Source organism: Ischnura elegans, chromosome 1 (assembly GCF_921293095.1).
Source record: "Ischnura elegans chromosome 1, ioIscEleg1.1, whole genome shotgun sequence".
Lineage (NCBI taxonomy): Eukaryota > Metazoa > Arthropoda > Insecta > Odonata > Coenagrionidae > Ischnura > Ischnura elegans.
In genome coordinates, this window is record NC_060246.1 from 122,161,130 (window position 1) to 122,188,936 (window position 27,807).

The 27,807-nt window shown below is 37.8% G+C and overlaps 1 protein-coding gene across 7 annotated transcripts in view; it reads right to left on the reverse strand.

Moving 5' to 3' along the window:
* The window catches only part of LOC124169084 (E3 ubiquitin-protein ligase UBR2), a 115,407-nt gene that overhangs the window by 8,464 nt on the left and 79,136 nt on the right, over positions 1–27,807 (reverse strand). For 5 of the 7 annotated variants that reach the window (XM_046547612.1, XM_046547604.1, XM_046547596.1 and 2 more), the window contains 10 exons: positions 27,283–27,405; positions 27,030–27,150; positions 20,856–20,982; positions 19,538–19,816; positions 15,276–15,473; positions 13,422–13,620; positions 9,810–10,079; positions 7,961–8,122; positions 6,474–6,701; positions 5,803–6,027 (listed from right to left, as the gene is read on the reverse strand). In XM_046547612.1, the coding sequence (XP_046403568.1) occupies positions 5,803–6,027; positions 6,474–6,701; positions 7,961–8,122; positions 9,810–10,079; positions 13,422–13,620; positions 15,276–15,473; positions 19,538–19,816; positions 20,856–20,982; positions 27,030–27,150; positions 27,283–27,405 (1,932 nt within the window). The remainder of the gene's footprint in view (positions 1–5,802; positions 6,028–6,473; positions 6,702–7,960; positions 8,123–9,809; positions 10,080–13,421; positions 13,621–15,275; positions 15,474–19,537; positions 19,817–20,855; positions 20,983–27,029; positions 27,151–27,282; positions 27,406–27,807) is intronic. The other 2 variants (XM_046547578.1, XM_046547587.1) reach the window with 2 other exon arrangements.

Below are 27,807 nucleotides of genomic sequence, written 5' to 3' on the forward strand. Positions count from 1 at the left end.
CCGGGAAATTCTGGATTCTTCACGAAGAAATGGATTGTTAGGAACATGGCTAGGAACCAATTTAAATTTTTCACATTGGTTCTTATGGGAAACACTGCATCGTTTAACGTTATTTCGCTTAACGTCGACTTTTTCAGGAACGAATCAACAACGTTAAACGAGGACTCACTGTACCTGTTCGCTCACCAGAATAGCTTCTCACACATAAGTAGGTATAGGAAGGTATTTTGAACGTACAGCATAGTCCCGGTTATCTGGGCTAATGATGGGGACAGACAGCACGAATAATCGGAAAACATGAATACTTTCACTTGAATATGATTTAATTACCATAATTCAAATAAATCAAATGATTAAATATTATTATGCACATTGTCTGTTATTTTAGATTGCTTTCCGAAATCGTTAAGGGCGTTCTTTTCCCGACCGTGATCTTTTTAGCAGCGAAAACGTGATTGCACTCGCATTCCTACTCCTCCGTGTGATACCTGGTGTCCGAAAACCAAGCATCTGTGGCTGCAAGATCATGGATTCAGAAAAGTGGTTGGCACAAATGCTTCAAAACCACTGTGTGACCTCAGAAACTACACTGTCAGGCACCACTCCGTGTAGTCGCATCTCACACAAGTTGCCTGGATGCCACTGCTGTGGGATGCGGATCCGTGATCACTGAGTGCGATCCCACACCGCTCTTTAACTCCCGTAATGGTAATGGGCATGCATGCACACCATCGCGCAGCAGCGGTTATAGGAAACCAGGACTTATGGAAAATTGTCTACGCAGGCGAGTGCCCGACTATGACTCATGCTATCTCTACTTCCACTTCCCTCACTGCCTTTGCTTCTACTATTCCCTTTCTCTCCAGTTTGACCTTGACTCATTGCAGCGTAACATGCCCAAGAGTGACCAAATCTCCAGTTCCCTTGGGCCGCATTCAACCACATGCGAGGCCACAGCGATAATTGCAAATTTGTGATATGAAATATGCAATTAAAGATCGATAATAACATTTTTTCCTACTATACGATAGGCTAAACATTGAAGAATCTTTCAAAATAAATCAAGAGTTTTTTCCCGCCGCTGATCGTCGTTAGCACTGCTAGAACAGACGTCTGAGTAGACTTGAAACACCCCTTGTCAGTAAGTAAATAAAAAAATTCTATTTTACGAAGAGAATTCTAGTAGAAATAATAAGTCCGGAGTAGTCTAGCATTAAAATGCAAATATCATGGTGCTTTTGCGTCATTTTTATTTTTTTTTTAAGATCGCAGAAAACATTGAAAAATTTTAAAACTCATGCATGAATAAGCCGCAACATGGATAAACTGCAGCCGGATAATGATAAATGTTTGGAGGAAGTGATTGGTGTCAAGGGATCTCCATTGCATAAGAAAGAAAGTAGACAAACATGATGCATAACCTGCATGGTGGCAAAAAAAAACCTGCAGTGTTTTTGGTACAGTGTATAAGATTTGATTTGGTAATTTTGTAAATATCCAATAATATGCTAATTAGGTCACTCAGAAAGCTACCCACTCATAAACTGACATAGGAAGATATTTTGAACCCAAATGTGACCATCTGACATATAATTGGGCTGATATGATTAATGAGCTCTGCATGAAACAAGTAACTTTGTACTCCATTGTGCACACAGGTGCAAAGTTATGTGATAAAATTCCCAGATCCCAGCTATGACAAATATTTTTTTCATGGTAAATTTTATCCTTGAACAACTCATTGCCTTGATCCACTTTACCCGGTCTTTTCTTCAGACACTTTCAAAAATCTATCTTCAGCTTCTAAGCTATGCCCTGCAACTTTATCCTCATATCTTCATCAAGTTTCATCCACTAAAGCATTCAATCAAAATTTCAGATACAATTTTTTCCAGATACAGGCATCCCCCGAGTTACGTATGTCTCCACTTATGTAAATCCGTACTTAACGTAAGTGATAACCATATTTCAAGTGACTACGTTAATTTTCGAATGCGAGCACGAAGAAGTAGATATTCGCTCGTATACCCAATGGCAGAAAAAATATCAAATAGTTATAGTTTTTTACGTGATAAACAAAACAAAGTGACCGATTTTTATCATTTCCCGAAGGAATTTTCATTAATTTCTGTAGCAAAATCGCTTATATATCCTAAGTCACCAATCAACGTGAAAATTTGCAGTTCTAGCGATGGAAGTGGTTGCGCTCACTCCTATACGATACATCTTGCTACACAGCTTACAGACCCAAACTCCGACTTTCAACTACATATTTAAAAATAATATCCTTAAGTTTGGCCATTTCCAACTGTGGATTTAAAAGAAAATGAAGTTTGAGCATAAATCTTTATTGCGGAAAAGAATTGGAAAGTAGCAGCTTGCTCTTAAGGACTCTCGCATGCCTCCCCTCCCAAATATTTGAAAAAGGAAATAAAACTAAATAAATACCCATTCAATTATAATTATACATCTAATTAAGTGTTTTTTTCAATTGCATACATCAAAAAAGTAGGAAAACACGCAAAAATAGCGCGAGAAGTTCGCATTTGTAGCCGCGGGGCACTAGCCAGAACGTCCCAATACATTGCCATGCTGTTATATGAAGAGTGGTAGTGGTGGGGGCTGCTGGTGCTATGACGCATCTAAGCTTGCGCTGGCGTCTTGGGACGCTGCCCGAGCATGCGCAGAGCGACGTATCTAGTGAGTTGATATCTCTGCGCCGGCTGGCAGCCTCATTCTTGGTGTTGCAGTGTTCAAGAATACCTTGTTTTGGTTTAAATTTTATTATTATAAATATTTAAATTATAGTATTTTAAATTAAACAAATTTAATACCTAGGTAGCCTTAAAAACCCACTAAAATAAACAAAATATTTTTTTTTAATTTACCCCCTGGTGAAGTGTGCCCCACCGAGCATTTGACTCACGAGCCACCAATGGAATTGGTTATTACCCACGTAATTGAACTTGGCCCACGATAAGGCAGCAGTGATTGTGCAACAGAGAATGACTTACTGACAAGAAGTTAACTCGTATTTTCTCAAACCACAAACATCTACCAACACTCTCTGGAATCCTTAAATCGGATCATATAGAGATGCTATCATCATCTTCTAAATTATTTTAATAGAAATCGACTAAATATAACTTTTTCAAACCTAGCCATTGGAAAGACACAGCGATCAGAGACTTACCCTTAATTTTCAAAGGACCACTAAGTAAGAGGTAATATGTTATCTTAAATACTATGGCTAACGTATCATTCTGTATTTTAAAGTATATAGTTGTTATAGTCTGTTCATATTTTGCTTGAAAAAAAAAACATACGCATCCACCACTTCCAGTGCCTGTGGGGAGAGTAAGCGATGCGGTCCGTCGAGGGGAAAAGGGGGAGGTAGTTTCTAGAGGAAAGTGGGGAAAAACTCACGGGGCTCATAGGCACCTGCCTGCTTTACCTTATTGCTAGAAGTCCGTGAATTTCTCGTCTCGTGCGAGACACGATATCGCGAAATAACGTGAAATAACACGAAATAACGTGAAATCAGTAAATAAAAACGAAATTTCACGTTACTTGTGATTTTAGGTGGATTAGCGAAAAAATCCCATCTAATGAGTCATAATCCATTGTTTAACGCTGCCGACGTTCATTTGCTCCATCTCATTACGATTCCAAGGTCAATTAGCTCATTTAGTCTCGCGCATAACGCATCCGCATAATATCGTGCACTGTAGTGATTTCTCCACCAGAATTTTCCGTTAAATTTATCACAGCCTCTCTCTTTGATTCCCATGTATCCATCCTGAAATATTTAGAATGAGGTGCTTTCTCACCTGAAGAATTAGATATTATGAATCAAAAATGTGCGGAAAGAAATTTAACGCGGCCGCGTAAGAGCGGAAATACAAACTCACGCGCCCGGTATGCATCAATGCCGAGCAGTAATTCCGGTAACTCACCGCGACGCATTAGACAGCGTTATTGGATAACTTGTAGCAGGAAAACCTTGAGTGTGGGTCTAATGTAACAATTTCTTTGACTTAAACACGGCCGCTGGCTGGGACCGGGCCACCGTTCACGGCATGGCCCACAGCGTGGCAGAGAGTCGTCTTCTCTGAAAGCCGCCTGAATTTCAGGGCGTCGTGACGTGAATGGCTGGCGGCGAAAAGTCGTTTCGTCAGAAAGCGGCCACAATGTAGCACTGACTGTATTTCACGCCTTAGACGGCGCACCGCCGGGCTGGTGACCACGGCGGCCGTCAATAGCGCCGTGCCGTCAACTGCCCGATTCGATTTGTTTAATGACAAGTTCGTTTTAAGTTTCTTTGAATCCGATTATGTATTGTTGTGTGTGCTTCTTTCACTGCCTTTCCTGACCAATTGGCAACAGCTGTAAGCAAAACTAAGCGATTTTGTTGTATCTGGCTGCTGTCCTACCTTCCCTCAGAACCTGAGTGAGGGGTATCGAAAGGGAACCCACGACATGAAACATTTCCGCCAATTTGTAAGTTATACAGTACTATGGTTATACCGTAGCTACCCGGCACTCAGTTTGAAAACACCATCATGATGGATTGTGTTTTGCGGTTGCACTTTTTTTAATCATAGTTCCAGCTTTAAATATTGAACGAAGGATAGGAATTTTAAAATGCCAAAAGCTAGTGATACTGTTCATACCAGGGCAAGTGAATTTAGCTCAGAAGGATTTTATGTGAAAGACAGAGTATTTCTGTGCAAAGTTTACGATAAAAGATCTGAATTTGAAAGATGTGACACTTTGTTAAAGCGCATCAGTAGCGATACACATATACATGGGAAAGAAAGGGAACCTGCAAAACGACAGCTATCATTTGAACATACTGTCACTCAGTCAAAGCAAGTGAAGGAGGAGCTTGTTGTTGCTACTACTGAAGCATTTTTAAAGGCTTTAGTTAGAGCAGAGAAACTTGACAATCCAAAAATTCTGGAATGGCTATCGAAGTATACGCATTTAAGGTAGTGGGAATTTGCTGTTTGCCGATCGTATTCACCAAGACTACACACTTGAACCATTCATATACCTTCAAACCAATATAACTTGAACCATTTCTTTCATTTAGTTTTGTCAGAAATTTTGTACAATCGAAATTGTGTTAAAAGTTATGTAAAATGCTTAATATAAGTATAAGTATTCGTGAAACGTGTAGCGTAAAATAATAAAACACCTATAAACATGGGAAAATTGTTGCATTAAAATAACACCACCAAGATTTTCTACAACACCGAAATCACATGGTTTTAAAACGAATTTTAGCAAAAAATAAAACCACTTTCACGGACCTCTACTTATTGCCAATCCAGCACTTGCCCAGTCGGCTGCAAACGATGCAACAATGTAGTCTACTCAGGCAACCAATGACCGTGCAACCAACCAATTTACCGCGCATTTCTCCAGCAAGAATTCACCGCACAGATTGAAATCTCTGAAGCACTAATGCAGAATTCTCGACTTTCCTAACTTTCGACTTACGCAGAGTCTGCTGGAATACATCTCTTACATAACTCGGGGGATGGCTGCATAATTTCTTTCAGTAAATTTAGATCTGATTTCTTCAAATCGAGAAACATGATTTCCATGGGTATCAGAATCCAACATATCCAATCCGACAATTCCTAATATTTTTGAGTAGCACTTTTGAAAACAACTCCGAACTCAGATTCGCTAGTGAAAGCAAAACCCACACCTCACCTCTGTTTTGAAAAATTTCTCATATTCCAGACAGAATTCAATATGATAACAATCACATGTAGCACTTTTTGAACTCACCCTCAAGCTTGACCCATTTACTGGCTCCATTACATAAACAGTTTCAGAGGTTTGGTACATTCCCCCTAAAGACATCAGAAGTGGTACCAGAAGTCCAAATGAATCCCAATCAAGTAAACATGCAGAAGATCTCTGACATTCTTGATTTTTACTCTCTTGGCCTTCAGGGATGAATTCTTCAGGCAGAAGTAGGTGTAGGAGACGTAAAGCATGAGAAGATAACACCTAAAAGAGAAAATGTTTTCAGCCAACCTGGATCAATGTAGCGTATTATAAGCAGTTATGATCCAAATTATACAGAAAAGTTAAATATAAATCTTTCTACATTTGGCAAAGATAAGTAATTTCTATGCTTTGATTTTGCAAGATTTTGGTTCCCTGAATTGGAAATGACAGAAACTCTTTCCTTATGGACTTGGTGAACAAATGCATGAAGCAAAGTTATAGTTCTTATTATGATCAAAATACTTAAAATATTAGTAGAATAATTTTTTCAATAGCAAAGTTATTAGTACAATAGAACTATATGGATATATTAATAGTATAGACAACTTATGAAATGATTTCAAAAAAAGAATGGTGAAACAGGTTCATTTTAAGGTTCTACATGCATCAGTATACTAAAAATGTTTAGACAATGTAATATTTCGAAATGACTGAATTTGTCTTACCAAAGGCTTTCGCCAATTACTTTCAATAGAACTGGCTAATTGGACCAGACCACGCAAGCAATCTCTCTGCCTGGATGACAAATGTCCTAAAAGAGAGCGGGGAGTGGATTGAGCTGATTCTGATGACCTAAGCAGCCATTCCAAGGCATGGATGGTATAGGCTGTTGACTGCCACGGCAAAAGGGGTGTCATTTCACCTCCAAGCTCAGGTTCGGAATCCATCCCCTTCTATAGAAAACAGAACTTAACGTAAGACGAAAATCAAGCAAGCTTCACTAAAGACTAGTGGATGCTAAATAGACCAGGAAAACATGTGATAAACGATTACTGATACTATGATCATTACCATTATCATGATAAAAATATGCTTCAACCTTGGGTCTTGTCAGCTTGAAGATTTATTTTAATCAAAGAAATATCATAATAGGTATACTAGGAGTTTAATACGTACAGCACATCACTTCTTAAATACCAAATCAGTGTTATTAAGTAAAGATACTTGGTGGCTATAAATTCAACTTTTTAAGTGCTTCAATTAAAGCTGATTTAATTACACGAAGCAAAATTACAGTAAACTCACAATCATCTGATTAAATTATAAGGAAAGGTTGCAAAAATAATGGAAAATACAGATAATCCAAACTTTCAATTTAGTTTCTTATAATGAACATCATTTACGTTAATCAAACAAAACATCCATCTTTGCATCACAACAGGATTACACTTACGATACATACGGTGAAAAAATAATTATTCTTACTCCTAAAATTTGGACAGTAGTGCAGAAACATACCTTAGCACAAACTTTCTTCAACTATAAACGAAATCTGCACAGTAAAAAAGTTATGTGTCAACTCTAGTGACAATTGTAAGAACTAGTGTGAAATGTATCTCTTTACCACTCTTCTCCTAGAATTTAATACAGTTTGTCAATGTACATCTTGCTGCATGCACTTAACGACAAGAGTCATCAACGTGGTTTCCTAGTCAACTACCAAAGACATGCATGCAGTGGTATGGGGAGCAAAATTCAAAGTATCCGAGGTATTAGGGATCGCACTTTTAGCATAATCATTTCAGATCTCGAATATTGAATACTTTCTAGTATTCGAGTATTTGCGGATACTATTCACATATCTCTACTCGTAACACACCAATTAGACATACGATTTGATACTCTTGAAGAAGGCAACTACCCTATTTTAAGAAATAATTTTATTTATTTATCATCTATCCACATTGTTTACTTATCATTATGCCTAAATCAAACTCAAAGGCCAGCATTATCTGTAATATATGTACTACAGGAGGATAAGGAGGGAAGTTAAAGTTGAATTTACTGATATCATTCATATACATAAACAAAAAGTCAAAGTCATACATCAATAACATCATTATGATTGATCACATAATCTCTATACTAGAAATAAATAAGAATAAACAGTCATCGTATCTCTAAACAGTTCTAATGAAGTCAATGCACTTACCTCAAATGTTGTCTGGCAGAAGAGGAGAAACATTTCACAAAGTGTCATGGACAACGGTATAAATACTCCTTGAGCTGTCTTATCGTCATCATTTTGTTCTTCAGAATGCTGAAATAACGTAGCATATGTAGGTCCATACATAATACCTAATTCTTCAATAACCTGAATCAAGAAATAAATAAAAATATAAACACAATGCTAGAGTAAATTTTTAATTGTAATAATACATAATTTCTCATTTATTAACTCAAAATGATTAACAAACTAAAATCATTCAATATATCACACTTATTCATCCAAAGTTCTCACAAAAATTTTCCTAATCATGATGAAGTGATGATAAATGATAATTTATAAGTAACAATTAACATTTCAACTTATAATTTGATAAAATAGAAAATTAATTCATAGCATCGTACTTTACATGAATTACCATAAGAAAAAATTACTCTAGACCGGGAATCAAACCATGAACCTTTGGCTTTCTGGGCCACAAATATTACACATTTCTGCAATGTGAAGCTTCGGAGTAGGTTTGAGGCTCTCAACAAGTTGCGGCTTCATGAAAGCCCTTCCTCTTGCTGCCTTCTTGGATGGACAGCAAGTGGCTAATATCTGGTACCATGGGCCTCAGTACTATTGCCATGATAAATCAGAAACCTGAATAGCATAATGGTCTATACAGTTGCCTGGAAAGTCAAAGGTCTATGGTTTGATTCCCAGTCCAGGGAAATTTTTCCTCATGGCGATTCATGTGAATTTCTCCACCTTTCATGCGGCAGGACTATATTATTACACAAGGAATTGTAATTCATCACCCATAAACAAGGAGGAATGGCATATAATTGTTGCCTAAAAGCACCAAGGTCAAAGCAGAGCAAGATTAAAAACTTGAAAAACACACAGTCACATCTGAGAGCATCTTGTTACTGGTGGAAAGTTTTACAGTATAGGGAAAGGTAATCCTCAACTCTTATTTCAGAGAATAAATCATTACCATGAATGCTTTAAATGACCTCCATCTTGCACAGCTTTAGTGATAAAAACTAATTGCCCCCCTATTATCTGGAAGCAATGAAAACTAGCCTCTATTTCATTATTATTTCAAAATAACAGCTATCAAGAAACTTGCACAAAAAAGAATTTAAGCTTGTGATTCATGAGAAAAAGGATAATGTTTATCTAGTCTCAGTGAAATATCTGCCAATCTCAACACAGTAAATTATTAGCTGAAGAATTATGGCTTACTAAGATATATTTCAAAATGAATAAAGCACATACAAGAAATGGTATTACCTTATCTAAACCTCATTGTGAAAATTTAATTCTAGCCCTCTACCAATAAACAACAGATAAATACAATTACAAAAGACAGGCATAAAAACTAAGCAAAAAACTAATCATAGATGTGATCAGTGGCGTAAATAAGGGGGGGGGGAATGAGGGGATGTTTTATCCCCCCTAAAGCTTCAGCGAAATCAAAAATTTATTTGAAAATCTTGTCTGGATTTGATATATAACAACCGCACCTGCTAAAAGTTAAATTTTAAGTACCAAAATGATGTAAAATGCATTTACAGTCATGTAATTTTTCACAAATTTTCCTTAAAATCCCAGTTTCCTGGAAGGGGAGGGGGGTAGATCCCACTAAACCCCCTTATTCCCCCCAAAGCCTCCACATTCCCCCCCAAAGTATATTACTAGATTTTCCCACTGTATGCAATGATAGACTTACTTTAATATTGGCATGCAAGAAAGGTGTAGAAATGGTGGGAGAGCAATTGGAACTACATGCTAAATTATATCCAAGGTAAAATAAAAAAGCTTTAGTATATTATTCTACAGTGACCTTTGAAATGGGACAAAGATGAACATCCACAGTGTTTGCCCCAGTAGAAACGTGGGAAGAGGAGGAAGATCCAGAGGAGTGTGAGACACGATGGCGTCGTATGGCAGCACCCGCAGGCCCAGACGTTTCCCTCTGCGTAGGTGAGGAGGCGAGAGACGAGTTGCTGGGCACTGGGATCCTAGAGGAGCTCCTCCGAGCAGGCAGAGAGGTGGGTCCCATGGTGATGTCTGACCTAGGGGGGGACTCACGTGTCCATCCATCGTCCTCCTTCTGGAACATGAGCAACAATACAATGTTATTAACTTCACGTTTTACTATGTGAAACCTTTCCACTACTGAAAATAAAAGTACAGTAAGCCCTAAACTAACGAAAATCTGCCTTACGATCTTCCAGAGGGATAAACATTCATGCCCAATGGAAAAATTCATGTGTGCCTGAAATTTCATATTTGAAACCTTTGGGGTTGACTGCTGCAACTCTCACAGTGGCAACAGAATACAATAAACTGTTATTGAAAGTGCGATAAAATAAAAATGAAAGTGCGATTTTCACAAATCTCTAGTAATGATATAATTTTAAGCATCAATTAAACCATTATAAAGTCAGGAAAAGTTCAGAATTTTGCCTGTTTTTACTTCCCATGGGCAGAGAAATTTTTTCAGCTCCAGTCAGATCACATACACAGGGAACAGTTTGTGACAATCATGAGTTAACAAGAAATTTTTACACAGTGGTACAAGCAGCAGGACAGTTACACTTTTCAATTACTAACCTAGGTTTTTCAGCTGACAAACAAATTGAACTTATAAACAAGAACTCAGAACGTTACGTAACATTGTTTTATCTTTCAAAGCGTAATACTTTCATTTTCGACAATATAATTTTCTGTAAATTGATCACTCAACAATATCAACAGCTGAGATAATAAAAAAATAGATAGGCATGCTAATAAGTGAATTAGCGATTCATTAAACCCTGGATCTCTTTGGATACAATGCCAGTCAATTCTTATCAGTGCACCACATTAGCGATGAAACTTTCCCTCACATCCATTTGTCCTGCACAGAGGTGGAATAAGACTGAGTCCCTTTATGAGAGTCCAGTTATCCCCTGCCCCGCGAATTTTTTGAAAAGTTGAAAAGACGTTATTATTCAAGTTTGTTCTTTAATTACAGTTTTTATTTCACGAGCTCAACAAAAGCAGGTTTAAGAATTTTTGCTGAATATTTTCCATTCCGCAGTTGAAAATAAGCAATCTCACAGGCGAAATGTTGACTTATTGTGATGTGTTCGAGTAGCCTATTTTTTATACAAAGACTTGGCACACTGAAATGTTCCTAAAAGTCTCTAATAAAATACATTATATATAAAAACTTTGGAGAAGATTTGCGGTCTCCTTTTTACAAATCTCAAAAAACTTGTTATCTGTGCTCTCAAAATTAGCACCATTTCATTTCAGACCCTCCTCAAATCTCCTCAAATCGCCAACTGAATGGTAAGATGTATTTCACCCATGTAATCAGGAAAACTTAGGAGGTTAAAACGAAATTATTTATGAACCAACTCACTCAAAATAAATACATCCAGTGAATACATGAGAAAAGAACCAGACCTTTCTGTACTTGCTGTAGACTAAATATTTTGGCAACATAGTCTAATTGAGGAGGAGGTTCATCACTTCGAATGAGATCCTTCCTATTCTTTGGCATTCCATCTAATAAATGGAGTCTCCAATAAAATGAAAAATGCCAACACGAAGTCACAAATGAAAGCATGCACAACTGCATGTGCGGCAGACTTAAGAACGCAGGTGGGCTGCCAGAGGTGCTAGACGATGCTAGCGGTACAAAAGTAACCACCCATGTCAAGAGCCGTCAGAAGCACTTCACCAAGCAGTTGACAGCCATGGCAACCGGCAATGCTTCTCCGCCTAGAGCACTCCTTTCCCCCTTTTACCCCTCTCTCAACTTAGCTGAAGAAAAGTGGCTTAGTATAGCCCTTCACATACGAGCCCTTAAGAGACCCAAAATGGCTGAGTGATGGCTCCATCTACCCCACAGAGCATCATGCTACTTGGTTCCGCATAACTACAGTCCAGCCGCCGAGAGTTGTACGATGACAGGCAGAAGAGACTAGTCTGGGGTAGGGGGCAATGTTGCCAGGTAAGAAAGGGAAACGCCTATGTCACATGTAAACGAAAGGGTTCCATGAAGAAAGGGGTCGGAAGAAAGGGACGGAGAGTGTGAAGGGCCCAAGGAAAGAACCCCTGGTTTTGGTGATTCAAAGAAAGGCCTTTTTTGGTGGTTCAGGCTAATTTAGGAGGCTCATATGCATGCGACAACATTGTATGACTAGGCGAGAGTATGAGGTGCGAGTGGGGGACAGCAATTGCCTGCAAACCGTGCTGTCACAGGGTTCTCCGCCCCTCTTTTTGAGGTGTCATCGGACAACTCTCGGCGGCCAGACTGTAAAAGGACATTTTATGTTAGAAACTTAATGATTATTCATTAATACTCCAAATTATATAATAGCAGAAACTGCGATTTTTTTTCTCTAAAAATAGGTGAAGTGGCACTTTACTCACTTCACCCGACAGGCTGCCACTGCAAAGAAGGATAGGAATTTTGCTGTAAGTCTTTCCCAAGAGAAGGATTTAAACCAAGACAGTAAAATGAGAAACAGTCAGCAACCTATCCATCACACATCCTTCATCCACCTCCATGCGTGATAAAACAACATATATATGGGAAAGAAAAATAGCTTCAAAATTTCTCTAATAATGATACGATAAATTCAACATGATGCATGTATGCATGGCAAATGAAGGACTGAAATAGAAAGACTGGATATAATGATTTTCAATATTGCAGGCTAATCCCAAAAAATAAATTAAAATTCCAGATACGACCAGCACAAAAAACTCAGATTTATTACCAAGCACAAAATGATACCCTAAGTTTAAAAGGTCCTTAACATAATACAGTGCAACCTCGATATAACGACACCCCACGGTGCACTAATAAACACTCGCTATAGCGAATTGTCGCTTTAGCGGAGGTGGAGCAAATAATAGCCAATATACCTGTTACGAACAGATATACAGGAACAGGAGTGGTGCGGCGACAGATAAACATCTACCCGATAAACGTAAGCATAAATCCAGACGAAAGGCGATGTTTTTTTGCATCACTAAATTTCCTTACTCAAATAACGACTAACTATTCAAACAATTTATAAAAATCATGTAGAGCATTGTTTCGTCAATCATTATATTTATCGAACGACAGTTTACCACATATATTTGAGACTGAGCACTCCATTAACTTCATTTCTAACAGATCGCTAGCAATTACAGAGGTTAAGGAGTCTTGATGAAAGTCTTCCGGCGGTGAAACCCTCGCTATGGCGAGAGCCAACGCCGAAAGGGTCTCGTAAAAACGAATTTTTTAAAACGCTTATTATAGGGTCAATTGACGGTGCATCGGCTATCTCTCGTAATAGCGGGGGTGTCGCTATAGCCCGTACTCGCTTTAACGAGGTTCCACTGTAATTTACTCACATAATATTTCAAATGTACTCTCAGCTATCACAATGATTCAAATTTTACTCACCGCTTGATCCACTGTATACTGAATGCCTCGAACCCAAACACCAAATGGTAAACTGTCTTCGGTAGGCACTTGCTTGCTGTTAACCTTTGAACTTCTGGGCACAGTAGGAACTAGGGGAAGGACAGTATTGCTCAAGCATTCACAGAGTGGACACAGGAATTCCTTATTTTCCACATCAAAACTAGCAGGTTGACGAAGCCTAAAAATCATGGAAAAGACACCATTTATATTTCCTTGCTTAAGGTTAGGTAATAATTTTTTCTTTGAATCAATACAACAGAGCTAAAAATAAATGCAGTAAGTATACACATTTTTAATTCAACAAGCATATGGCATAATCAGTTTCACATTGAAGGAAAAATAATAAACATTCTGACTGAAATCTACAACTGATATGTTTAGAAACATTCCTTAAAATATTCTATTATTTCAATATCACAGGGTATAAATCAATTTCAAGCATGTCTAATAGCATGGGCATACCCAGCGAGGGGCAGCAAAGGGCAGCTGCCCCACCCTAGAAGCAAAAGTAAATTTATTTCAAAACGAAAGTATTTTTTACATCCAAGAAAAGTGATATTAGTATAAAACATGTAATTAAAATAAAAATATTTTTTCGAGCAAATAATTTAAAAAACTAATACAATGCTGTTAGAATTTTCTTGAAATTTTGGTTTCCTTAACCTTTTCAGTATTACCACTTGAACGACCCCGGCTTACCCCCCTCTAGTTTTGATCCTGGGTATGCCCTTGTCTAATAACTTTAAATATTTCCAAAACCCTAGCATATAAAAGTTTACAAACATTTGAATTAGGCATGAGTCAATTTTACTTTTTTTCGATTCCGATTCCAATTCCGATTCCTTCAAATCGATTCCCGATTCTCGATTCTTATTCCTTCTAATAGGTGGGATATTGATTTATCTGTCGCCTTGCTGTCATTAAAATTTAAGAATTGAATGGAATAAAATAACAATAGCCGCGGTGGTTACATTGTCGTTTGGCCGCGGAGGCTAAACAGCAATATAGCTTTCATTGCATCCATACATTGCATACATACATGCACGGTGGTGGCCGAACGCAACCTGTCGGATCCACACGGAGGCCGCGGTGACTTATGCCAAGCAAGTATCAACTTTCTCAAGGGTTGCATTGATGCAACTGCGCTATACAAATGCGAATGTGTCTAAATTTTTATTATTGACACAGACGCGTGTTAGTCTATAAAAAACCCGCTCTCTTCGCGTATTTATAAGAAACTTTTTTTTTCACAGAAAAACTCGCTCTCTGCACGTTTTTATTATCATCAGACTTCTAATATCATTCGAAAATAAAAAATATATATTTCGATCTATTATACGCTAAAATTGGTGGTCCAGATGAATTCTCCGATGGTGATTCATAATTGCAATAATTTGATTTGCCGCAACCAGCGGTTAATAAAAGAACGAAAAATGCATGCATTGCTTCCCGATCCCGTGGTTTCCGATTTTTTTCTCTGAGAGTTGCTCATGAACACGCACCATTTCAGGGTTCCTCGGTTTGTCACTCTTGCTGACATTTTCATGTTTCAGAGGACGCCTAGGTATGTTCGTCGCTGCACCCGCGTGCCAGGCGTATCCTCCGCCCGGGCAAGGCTGACACCGCAGCTGCTTAGGTGTGTGGCAGCCTTTATGCCCCAATCTTATAGTCTATGCTCAAAACATGGAATCGGAATTGACTTTAGGCGATTGATTCTCGATTCCGATTCTGAGCCCGAGAATCGGTGGAATCGAGAATCGACATTTGGAATCGACTCATCCCTAATTTAAATATATTTCCAGCGATGGGGGCTTTAAATTGATGGACTTTTACCTGTATGGTCTCCTATTTTCTCTCAGTAAAACACTGTTATAGTACTTTTGCCAGCAATATGCATGCATGACATGACCACATGTTGAAGTATGAGGAGCAGGACCCAAATTCCATCCTAGGCAGAGGCCACCAAGATCAACTTCCTCTTCTCCGTCATCAGCATTAGTACTTGTTCCTGGATTTTCACCTTTAGATACTCTAAAAAAATAAAACAAGGTTATGATGAAATGCTTTTTATTCAAAAATGAGAGTTAAAATTGATTAAATATTTACATGCATGCATTAATACAATTCTGATTCAAGTTATCAAATGGGGTAAGAATGACTCGTTCAATGATGCAACCCAAACTTTGGTTTCGATACGAGAGGGTAGAGCTCACCCCAGACTTTGCCAAAGGCATGTGAATTCACACATTCAGGGTGGGGATTTGAAACCCAACTTTTTGGCCACCAGCAAAGCAGTACCCACAGGGCTACTAAGAATGGACTCTGTAAGAATGACTACAGTACATCCTCGAAATACGAATAAGATGCATTCTGAGAACTTGTTCGTTAATTGAAATAACTAAGTCAGGCATTGGAAAGTAAATTTATCATGCTGCATGCAGCACTGAGTAACAATTTTTGCATAAACTCATGATCATCACAAACTGCTCCTGCTGCACCTAAGACATGACTAGAGCTTAAAACAATTTTCTACACACGTGAAGCAAAATTCTGGCAATGAGCAAAATTTTATTAATTTTCTGACTCCATTACCATTCGAATTCTTCATAAATTTATAAGAGTGTCGGCTTCTGGGTATTCCTCCACATTGAGCTGTCTATCATCAACTCAACGCGGAGGAATGTCCGAAAGCCGAGACTATTATGAAGAAATGCTGCTGAAACCTCAGATCAAGCTTCTTCATAAATTTGATAATTTTAACAAACACTAACACGAAAAAACTTTCACTTTGGTTTTCTGCAATTTTACTCCGTTTTTTCACCATTGTTGTTTGTGTCTGCAGTATATCCAGCAAGACGTGCTGACAGGAAAACATTATGTCTTCAAATCCTCCGCTATAATTAACTCATATCCTCTAGCCACTGAACCTATTTCGCTCATAAAAAAAAACTGATCTATCTTATTTTATCCTATCACTTATTTTATAATATTATGTATCAAAACCCTTATCACTCATATTTTTCTTCTGAATTTAGCGACACTTGGTATTTTTGATACTATGTTTATTTTAAACAAAATAAAAATGGCTTGTCTTACGTCATGAAAGAGGAGCAGTAAGCATACATAGATGTTAACTTTGAGTGGGAGGACAAAACTAATTACTAGCAATGGAATTTAAAACAAAAAGATGATGAAGCAGCATCAAAAACAAGAGGTTGAGGGTAAGATGTCACACCTAAAGTCACCAATACCTCTTGTAAACCTGATGGCTCATTTTCCTTTTGTTAGGCCTCTGGAAAAACCGACCTTCAGAAGTCTGGATAGCGGATTTCTTCCTTTCCACATAAATGCAAAGACAATTATTCATTGAGTCATGAATTTCAGCCACAACATTATGAAAACGTTCCACTTTCGGATGGTATGGTATATGGAGGAGGCGACCGACAGCCGAGGTCATTTGCACCATGAGGGTAGGGTATGGAAGGAAGGGTGGAGAGAAACCCGGCATCGGCATTAGCCTGCTCTTAACGAAAGGCGCCAAGGGGACCACGGCTTAACGTCCCATTCAACAGATGGAGTGTTATGCTGGAAATGTCCTCCACACAACGCTCAAGCAGGGATCGGGCAGTCTCTGAAAATTCTCTGCCACTGCCGGGATTTGAACCCGAGCCCTCCGGGTGGGATGCCAACACTCTAGCCACCACACCAACCCGATCCCCTTCCACTTTCGGATCCTGAGCTCCAAACGTCAACAAAGCTTCCTCAATTGAACGAAACTCTTTTCTCATTAGTTTCGTCTTGAATCACTTTTTCCTCCTTTTTTTGAGTCTCCGGCTCGATAAGGTCTTCTTACATGAGTTCTTTGTGTTCCACTGCAAGTAGTTCAATGAAGTCATCTTCTTCGAAATGAAGTAACAGATTTTCACTTATGCTAACTTAGCTGTTGATAACAGCTTTCGACTAATGTTCCAAATCAAACCCTCGAAAGTCATGGAAAAACTGGAGAGAATTTCTTTGACACCCCTAACATATTGGAGGCAGTAACTTTGCACCAAGCAAAATCCAAAAATTTTAATGGGTTTTTAATTGTAGTAATCCTTCCAAAATTGGTTCAAGGTAATTTCTGAATCTAGAATGGCGTTTGCAGCCTACTAAAAAGTATGATACAGATAATATTTCTTATATGTCCCTATAATGCCCTGGTCCATTGGCCGTATCCATGAAGTTGTATTCGGTGGCAAGTATACTAAATCCACATCAAGATGAAAGTCATCCAAAGATGGGGCATAGCCTGGAGCATTATTGATTAATGAGAGGATTTTGATGTGTAAATCTTTCTTTCGGGAAAAATTTTCAACCTCCAGGATGAAATTTTGATCAAATCAGTCTTGGAAAATGGTCATTGTGACCTAGGCTTTGGGGCTACCCTTCCAAACAACAGGAAGACACCCATTGACAATATTTTTAGGTCTATCAGGTTCCCCAAATGATAGACTAGAAAAGGTTTTAGCTTCAAATCCCCCAAGCAAGAGTGTCAGCCTATTTTTTGTTGATTTGAATCCACAAATGAACTTCTCTTCTTTGCTAAGATTTGAATGGTTAGGCATCCCTTTCCAATATACACCTGTTCTGTCTATATTGAATATTTGCTATGGCAAAAAGAAAATGAAATGGGCTTAATTAATTCTAAATAATTTCTTCGAGTATTTCAGGGAATTCTTGGGTGACTACTGAATCAATACTCGCCACATCACCACTTATCTTCACGTTATGGAGGTTGGCACAAGCCTAAAATCGGTGAAACCAACCATGGCTGGCACTAAAGGAACCTTTACTGGACTTGGCCCTGTGGTCAGCAAAGACAATTTCGGCTTTCTCTTGGATCAGACCTAATGGCACGATACTGATGCTGGTCATGAATCCAAGTGATGAGTAGTTTTTTCCATCTCTTCTCTTGCTTAATCAGAGTTCTTTGAAATAATAGTAGATGTCATTGGAAAAGGACTTTTCAAATGTTCCATCATTTTATCTCTATTCTTGAGTATCGTGGCTATGGTGGAATGGTTCATATTGTATGAACGAGCGATATCAGCCATTTTCTCGCCACACTGCCCACTTCGTATTATTTTGATCTTTTGTTCCATTGCAATGGCCAGTCCCTTCTTAGAACTAAACTTTTGAACACACTGATCTTATGCTTCACACCTGACATGCTGTAGTCCTGAGCTAAATATTAGGCGCTACCACTCAGCGGCAATAAAGGAACTATCACATGGACGATACAAACTATTTTCAGAAACACACACTCTTGCATGTGACTATACCTCACAATATTTGAAAATGAACTGTGCCGAATACATTTTTGGAAAAAAAACTCGCCTTCCTTTGTGAGCATTAACAAAATAGCATGCCTAACATCCGGCTGAAATGCAGCGCAACATCAATGAACTCAATGTTGAAAAATTTTCATGGCATAAAATAATTAACTGTTGGAAGGATATGATATCCCTACACCGTAACATTCTCTTCCACTAATCAGTTGAGTATGCCAACCTGTAACAAAATGCACCAACAGAAATTTTCCTCTATAAAAAGTAGCATTCTAAGAATAATAACAGTGAGTAATCAAAGCAATGCACGATTCTCTATCAGTCATCAGTTTTGCGAAACTATATTAGTCATACTTTGTTATGCTTCCTATTACGTAACATTTTCCAACACGTGCCCCCAAAGTAAAATATCCATATGATATGATAATATGATTAACATTCATCATGCATGGAATTTGACACACCCGTTACGCCCAAAGTGATATCTCCCCAATGCACCGCCAGATGCAATGGCAAACCCCAAAGGTGCCAAATTTGAAATTTCAGTCATGATTGAATTTTTTGATTCGGCATGTATGTTCGAATCTCTGAAAGTTTGTAAGTTGAATGTCCGGAAGTTGAGGACTTACTGTCATAGATCTAGTAAGTAAACTTTGCATTTTGAGAATAATGACATTTTCTATGAAAAACTATGCCACACAAGATATGGTATATATGATAAACAACAAGCGGTGATTAAATTCAAATGTCAACTGGGAAAATTACCTTGTGCCTTTACTCTCCACAGTGTCTTCCTTCCCTCCAGCTTTCTCCAGGTTAGATTTACGTTTAAGCCATGTAATAGATGATGTGAGAATACTTGGTGGGCTGCTACAAGCGAGTTCTCTGTTCAGTTGCATGGCAGTGTGTTCTGATAATGACCTTGGAACATGTTCCCTTTCCAGACACAAAACAGTGGAGCGTTGAACAAATGCAGAGAGTACAAGGGCACGGTCACTTCCTGTAACCACATCTTCCTCTTCTTGACACAAAATGCATGTGTACCTAGAAATAATTTAAAATTTTTGTTGCCTAGAAAGACTACTGAAAATACATAACCTTAATCATTAAGGTAATGAGCTATAGAGCTTCATATTATTGAAATTCAATAAAAAATAGCTGACATCATATTCTCCACCTTGTTAACATGGATGAATTGAATGATGCGAGCCACAGCTTTGATTCAAAAGATCATCATAATCTTACTACGTGTCTGATGAGTATAAGTACCAAATTTTTGCAAATTGTGACATTGCAAAAATATGGTGAATTCACTTGGTTTCACAAAAATATATGTTATCATTTTAAGTACTGCCACGAAGAAGCAAGGTTAAGACCATCCCTTAAGAAAAAACCCTAAAACCATGAATTTTAAAAAATGGTTTCGCAAAAAATAAAATCCTTTATCGTGAAGAACTTAAATCCAATAGACTTAAAAAACAACAAATTTAAGAATAAATTAAATACAATAGCAGAAATTAACTCCTGAATTTTTCTCCATTACACTGGTATGCATCTGGTAGGTTTCACAATTCAAGTAAAAAGTTACGTTATGGAAATTATAAGGAATTATATAAAGATAAGAGGAATTAATACATATAATTTATGAAATTGAGATAGAGATTAATATCAGTAGATTAAAGAAACATTAATAAATATCATAAATGGCCATCGTAAATATAATGAAAAATTCTAACTTTGCACAACTTGGTAATAGTATTTTTCTGTTTCCTCCACTACAAAATTTTAAAATTGATCAAGATGACTACCTAAGAACCATACAAATGGTTAAAAGTGATAAAATTGAATGTTGCTATCAGTTTACATGAACTCAATGGAGAAAAGAAGTACATTAGGTAATTCAAAAGGAAAAATGGATAGGAGAACTAATTGCTTTTGGTTTTAATTTATTTAGAGTTTCAGGAACACACTTTTTTCACTGTGCATGAAGAAGCTCAGTCACAGGTTACTCAGTAATGGTCTCAAAGTCATCACGAAGAAATCAACGCAAACAATACATATATGGAAAATTTCTTCTACTCACCGTTTCTGAAATCCTACAGGTGGTGTTTGTTGAGGCCCAAATGCTATAGGATTACCAACAAATGAAGTTTCACTCTCATCTGCTAACTCCATATCAGCATCAGCACCAGCTTTCTCCATATCTGTAACTAAAAAGGTTAGTTACAAAACATAGAGACATTGTAACCTTTACTCAGAGATAAGTCTCAAATTTACACCAATCTAATCAGGGGCCGTAATCTGAATTTCATCCTGTCTATACCGATCGGTTTCCCTTTCAAGCCCACCGACTGGACATCATTCTGAACCGACAATGATATCCGTACTGATGACAGCACTTCCTGCGATTCTGTACAGGCATCAGTTTCAAACCAGTCGGTACAGTTCCCCCTCCATCCCAAACAAGGGAAAACCGAATATATTCAAAGTTAGAAGTCATGTGACGTGTCACCACCAATGAAAGAAGGGTAGAAACAAGTGAAGACTCATTGGCACACAGTTTGTTGTAATCAATATTCAGCCCTGATGATGAGTGCCGAGATGGTACTTGAAACGTTGACCGTTATAAAAACATTAACCCGGTGGGAATCCCGAGAAAAGTTTACCCCAGTTTGTTGTCGTTGTTTTAAATCTTTTTATTTGCAGAAATTAGGATTTATTGTTAGATTAAGATAATTGATATTGGGTGACATGTTAACAATGCTTATATAATGTGTGGTAGTAGTGCTGTGCCTAGATAATAAAAGGAAACAATATTACGACATCAAAATATAGTTTGCATGTGATGGAGATTGTTGTTGCTGAAATGAATTACTGAAATTGTCCTTGAGATTGTATTTACTTTTTTATATATGGTAGCATATATTGCTATTTATTCATGATTTGGTAATGTATTGTCATTAAGTATGCTCCGTTTAAATGTTATCAATGGAAGATTATACCATTGGCACCGTTGCAGACAAAAATCACATACCATGGAATGTGAACGTAGGATTCAAAAGCAAATGTAAATGTTATATTAGAGAACCAAGTAAGGAAATTATTATAAAAATATGGAGCTAGGAATAATTAAAACAGCTGTAATGACAAGGAAGTAAAGAAATTGTGATTGGGTGAAATACATGTAAGTTGCACATACTGGAATATAGCTGACGATAAAATGAAATATAGTTACCTATTTTAAATGAGAGAAAGTGATAACATTGCGCAAACTTCATATTTAATTATAATTATCATATTTTTAAGCATAGGGAATCAACAACTGATTGTACAGTGAAATATAGTTGCCTGTTTGGAGTGAGGAAATGCAAAAAAATTACGGCAAAACTCATATTTAATCAAAAATATCTTTTTTATGTCAAAGGAGTAAATAAATAATGATAAAGTGAAATAAATCCTATTCCAAGTGAGTGAAAGTGATAACATAAATGAGAGAAAGTCATAATATGGTGGCAAATCTCATGTTTATTAACCAATATCTTACATTTACGTCAAGGTAATCAATATTTGATGACACAATGAATTATAGTGGCCTAATCGAAGGGGGAGAAAGAGATAACATTGTGGCAAACCTCATTATTTATCATCATTAACCTTGGTGAAGAGGGGAAAACAAAATAAAACACACGGGGGAATTCATGTAAGCCACTAGTTGGTGGCCTTACCGACAGTACCTCTACCGATGATCTCCTGTTTTCACGTCGGTGCCACACCGACCGGATTCGTACAGAATCGCACGACTGCTTGCCGGGAGTCGGTGTGACGTCCCACTCGACAAATCGGTGCTGCACCGATCGGTTTTGAGATACAGAATATGGCCCCACGAATCCTAAAAGGTTCTCCAATACTTCAAATCTTATAAATCTTTAATTTTTCAAATCTTCCATTTCAAACATTTGAATGTCAAAAAACTCAAAAATTTAAACATCACATTTGTATTAAAAAAGAAATAAGTATGAGAATGAGTTTGTAAACTACACTGTTTTAGAGAGTAAAAATTGTATGTACAGTAAAACCTCTCTTAAACGAAACTCAAGGGACCGAAATTTTGCCGTTTCGTTGATCGGGAGTTCGTTCCCCGGAGGTGATGCGCACGTTGCATCATTCTAGGGGCTCGGAAATTGAAGCAAGTCTGCATGCGTTATCTTCATTCTACCTTCGCATACTTCAAAACAGTGCTTATTTCTTCAGCTGCAATGCAAATCGCGGGCAATAGACCACATTTAGGAAGCCTCAGTTCGTATTATTCAATCACTTCGCGTGCTTTTTCATCGGTTTTCAAAAATGTATGCAACGTAGCGGTGAGTGCGAGGCCATCCCTTTATTCTCAATATTTGAAATAGAGTACATGTATTCGCGAAGTTTACACTGAAAAATTAAGAATTCGATAGATTTGACCATTACTAATATAAAGTTAAAGTAACAGCGCCAATTATAGCTTCATCATGAAATTAAGATCGCTCTACCATAACGGCGCGAGTGCGACTTTCGTCGACCCATTAAAGCTCAGTGGGTGGCAGCATTTCTTTATAGTAGTCGAATCCAGAATACTCCATAGCAATATTTGCGGTCGCGGGCCTCGTAAATAATTCATTGTACTAGCATCATTTCCATCGCATTCCGGATAGACAACTGCCGATAAGAAAACATCTTGAAAGGCCCTATGCAGGAGTTCTCGAAGTAAAATACGTTACGATTTTGAAAAATGAGTTTTCAAGAAATTATATTCTGCAACCCTCAGTTCGCTGGCTTCGCGGATTACGAAATTTGAGTCTATTCTAGTGAACTCATCAAACGACCCTTCAATATTCATGACTTTTGAGAGACCCTGCCAGGATTCACGGCTTTCGTCATCACTCTCCATCGCGTGGTCGCAGTTGACTGCAAACCGGATTGACAACTCCCGATAAGAAAACAGCTTGGAAGGCCTCATGCAGGAGTTCTTGAAGTAAAATAAGTCACGATAATGATGCTGTTGACTGCAAACCCGGTTTTTGCAAAATAACTAAATATGGTGACAGGTGCGACACGCTTCCCAGCTTTGCAAAGCCCTTGCATTACCTGCAAAATGGTCCTCTTCAATTTCGCCGATCCCTTGCATCCATTCGACAAACCAAAAACTCCACTAAAATCCGACGGTAATGCCGCTTTGCCGCAGAAATGACCCCTCGGTCGAGAGGTCGCAACTTAGCTATTGCAGTTGGGGGGAAGAAAATAACACGCACATTTTTTATTGTTAGTCCTATGTTTGGGCCCGTGCAGCGATCGAGGAAGAAATCTACTTTCCCCATGAGTGCATCAACTCCCGCCAACCACCGCTGATCCCGCTGTCATTCATGGATTTTTGCTGCTACCACAGGGGTGAGGCATCACCATTGGCCCAGTCTAAATATGGCATGTTTAGACTGTGTCGTCTTCTTCATGCAACAATTGACGGGCGTCGCAAACCTTTTTCTCAGGAGAAAATCAACACCGCTTCACATCACGTCAGGACATCGCTACAATCGCCGACAGACAGAGACCGACCTTTAGTATAAAGCACTCAATTCAAGTAACGTCTAGATCAATGGGAAATGTTGGCTTTCGTGTCTTAAGTGCGAATATTTTTTATCCAAGATTGCGGCAAATGCAAAAGTTTCTCCTATTTTTTAGATGATGTTGAAATAAACAATGTGAATGAAACAAGAGTAACTACTGAGTCATATATTAAAGATAATTAAGAGATGCAAATTTTGGCTTTTATCTTTTAGCGCGCACATTGTATCTTCCGTAATTTAGTTAAATTTTAAAGAAGTTATCCAAGATGGCGGGCAGTGAAAAAAAATGCTTCTCGGAATTTACGCGTTGTAATTCTGTAAAGTATCTTAAACAACCGTCAAAAGAATGCGTTCGAAGTACATAGCTTTAGATATCATATCTTTGAGCGTGTAAATATTGGGACATTGAGTTATTTACGAAAGTCAGCATTAACATTTTTCGCAATTCGCCGCGAGTTGGGGTCGGCGGAAACACACGACGGAAGGCTATGGTTACGGTTAATAATGACGATTCTGATTGGCTTATTCAGTGGAAGTCTCTGATTTGCCCTCCAACGCTACGAATATTAAATTATTCATATGAAAATAAGAATTTAACCGGAAAAATTGGTTATTGGGAGGTGAATTTCACTCGATCGCGCCGAAATTTCATTTCGTTGATCGGGAGTTTTCGTAAAAGAGGAGTTCGTTCATCGGGGTTTTTCACTAATGTGTTTACATAGGCAATTGGCCGGACCAATAGCATTTGTTCGTTGAACGGAGTTCTTCGTTTAGCGGGAGTTCGTTAAGGTGAGGTTTTACTGTAGTAATGGAAGTATTCATCTAAACAAAAACTTTGAACTTTGAGGTTGATAATTTCATCAAATTCTTTTCTTTCAAAGTCATTGCTCTTTTCAAATACAGTAGAACCTTGCTTATACGACCCTCAGTTATACAATGACCTAACTTATACACCGATTTTTTTCCTTCCCATGAATAACCCTATATGAACCCATGTATTTCCAACCTCAATTATGAAACTTTTCACTTATACGACGACCTCTGTTACGAAACGTATTTTTCCAGACCAATGAGGAAAAATACCTCACTTATACGACTTGTGAGAGAACTGCTCTACGAGAAGATTGCGGTACGTGCACCGGTTTTAGTCACTGGAGCGGGAGTAGTATGTGCTCATTACATGGATACGTCAATAAAGAAAAATAAGTTTAATAATCAGCGATGATGTTTATTATATATTAATTTCAACAATAGCAGATGATCATTAATCCGAAATTATGAAATACGGAATATCTATCTCTCGGATGATTTTCTAGAGTTTTTCCGAGGTTATGTTTTCAGTCGCCCCAGCGCAATAACGTCCAAATGAGCCGTTAAAAATCCTCCCGTACCAAAATTTTGGATTCCAAAGTCATCCAAAAAAGATATTCGTATTTGCAGTATGGACGTAACAGATGGTAAAAACAGCATGCGTGGTCTCATTCCACGGGCTAATGCCGTATCTGCGGGACGAATTCAACGGGGGGGAAAGTTGCTTACGCGGCGCACAGATCAAAACTGACCCAACTTGTATCTCAGTGGGTCTAAATAACAGTTGGACCTTGAATAGCTAGTAGCTTAACTCTGCCTGGTGGCAATCGTTTATTTTTTAACAGAACGAGAGTTAGTGTGGATACCATAGGAGAATAACTCCCGTAGTCAGTCGTCACGTAATCATTAAAGTCAAATTCAAAGCGTGAAAGATAAGGCAGTTCCTTTCGACTCAGGAATAGCTTATAACCATTATATCGAAGTACAAAAAGTGACCGGTGTTGCTATCAGAGGTGGAAAGTAAAATATTCCGTGAAGACAAGTTACATGGCTTGTGAGTCAAAGTTCCCGGCGTTGAAGTCGCGGAAGAATGCCGACAGAGATGCTATACCCAGGAGATTCAATCTACTGTCGCTAAATTTTAGTGGGGAAATTCTTTTTTAGTTCGTAAACGTTATAGAGAGGGGAGATTTTTCCGGGCTCTTAATCTATTTTTGTTCATTCATCACTTACAGCAGTTGCACGGTAATTTAAATCCCTCACTTTAAAAAGTTATCTAAACACCGAAAAATCTTAATTATGGAATATTCCGGCTGCCAGTGGCGTAACTAGGAATATGCTTTAGGTGGGGGGGATAGTAGCGCCTGGGGGGTGCCCGAAATTTCTCCAGTGTGATAGCCCTACGGCTTAAAGCCTTTCTGAGTAAAAATAGGAACAAGATATCACTTCTTTGGCATAAAAAACATTTTGATTTGAATTTTAACAGAGAGCATCTTGATGAGTTGCAAATTTGATGGATCATGTGATTTTCAAGGTTTCAGCTCAATTAAATGTTGAACATTTTAAAGGTTCTGTTGTCATTGTCAATTGTACGGGTTAAACCTTATTGCATCAATAGTGAAAGTATGAGTTAGAGCAATTTCTCAATAATCAAAAAGTTATCTCATTGGTGGATCGATTCCTCTTTATCACCCTAGAAATCACTTGCATGAATGAAAAAATAACTCATTTTTTGGTCAACACAGATACAAAAACTTAATCAGTAAGAAGTGCACTGTTCAGCAAAACCACCACCTTGTTTTTGGCAAATCTTCTTAATTGACAAATGTAACTTAATAAACAACACTTACTTGTAGCCTCAAAAAGCTGAGCGTTCTCTGCCAAGAAACTTCTTTGCATAGCCATCATTTGCTCCATTACTTTTGCACGTTTCATAGCAGCCATTTTTGTCCTCCTTTCCTTTTCTTCCTTCTACATGCAAACATTTAATACAATAACAAAGCAGTTACTTAAATGGTCCACTTTGTTCACAGTTTAGTTTTCAGTTGAAAAATTTTAGAAGTTATTTATGAATCACAGTTCAGCAAAGCTCAAAATACCAACCTTTGAGGCTTCATCTTCACCTTCCCTCCTTTTAAGAACAACTTCTCGGCTTGACTCTGATCCCTCAGCTTGAGAACTGGAACTAGATGACTCAGGGGATGACACATTTCTCAACGCAGCAACCTAGATAGAGACAAATACTTAATCAGAATGTTTTGTAGTAATTCTGAGATGACTGATTGGCACAATAAATCAATAATAATATAATGAGGTGAATGCATGAGCCACAAAAACAACCAATGGATGGAAAATTCTAATACATAAAATAAGTATTCAAGGGATTCTTGCCTGAGTACCATCATTAGTTATTTTTAAAATCATTTACAAGAAAAATTTTCCATAAAAATAACCGTAACAATTATAAAAACTGATTTTTTATACATGAATTGAGTGATTATTCAATTGTCAAATTTATTTCAGGAACCCAGCATCTGCTATTTCATTATTCTTTGGTACAGATATTAACCTATTCTCTTGAATTTTTAACTCTAACAAAAAATATTAAAAATAACCAGGACTGAAAAA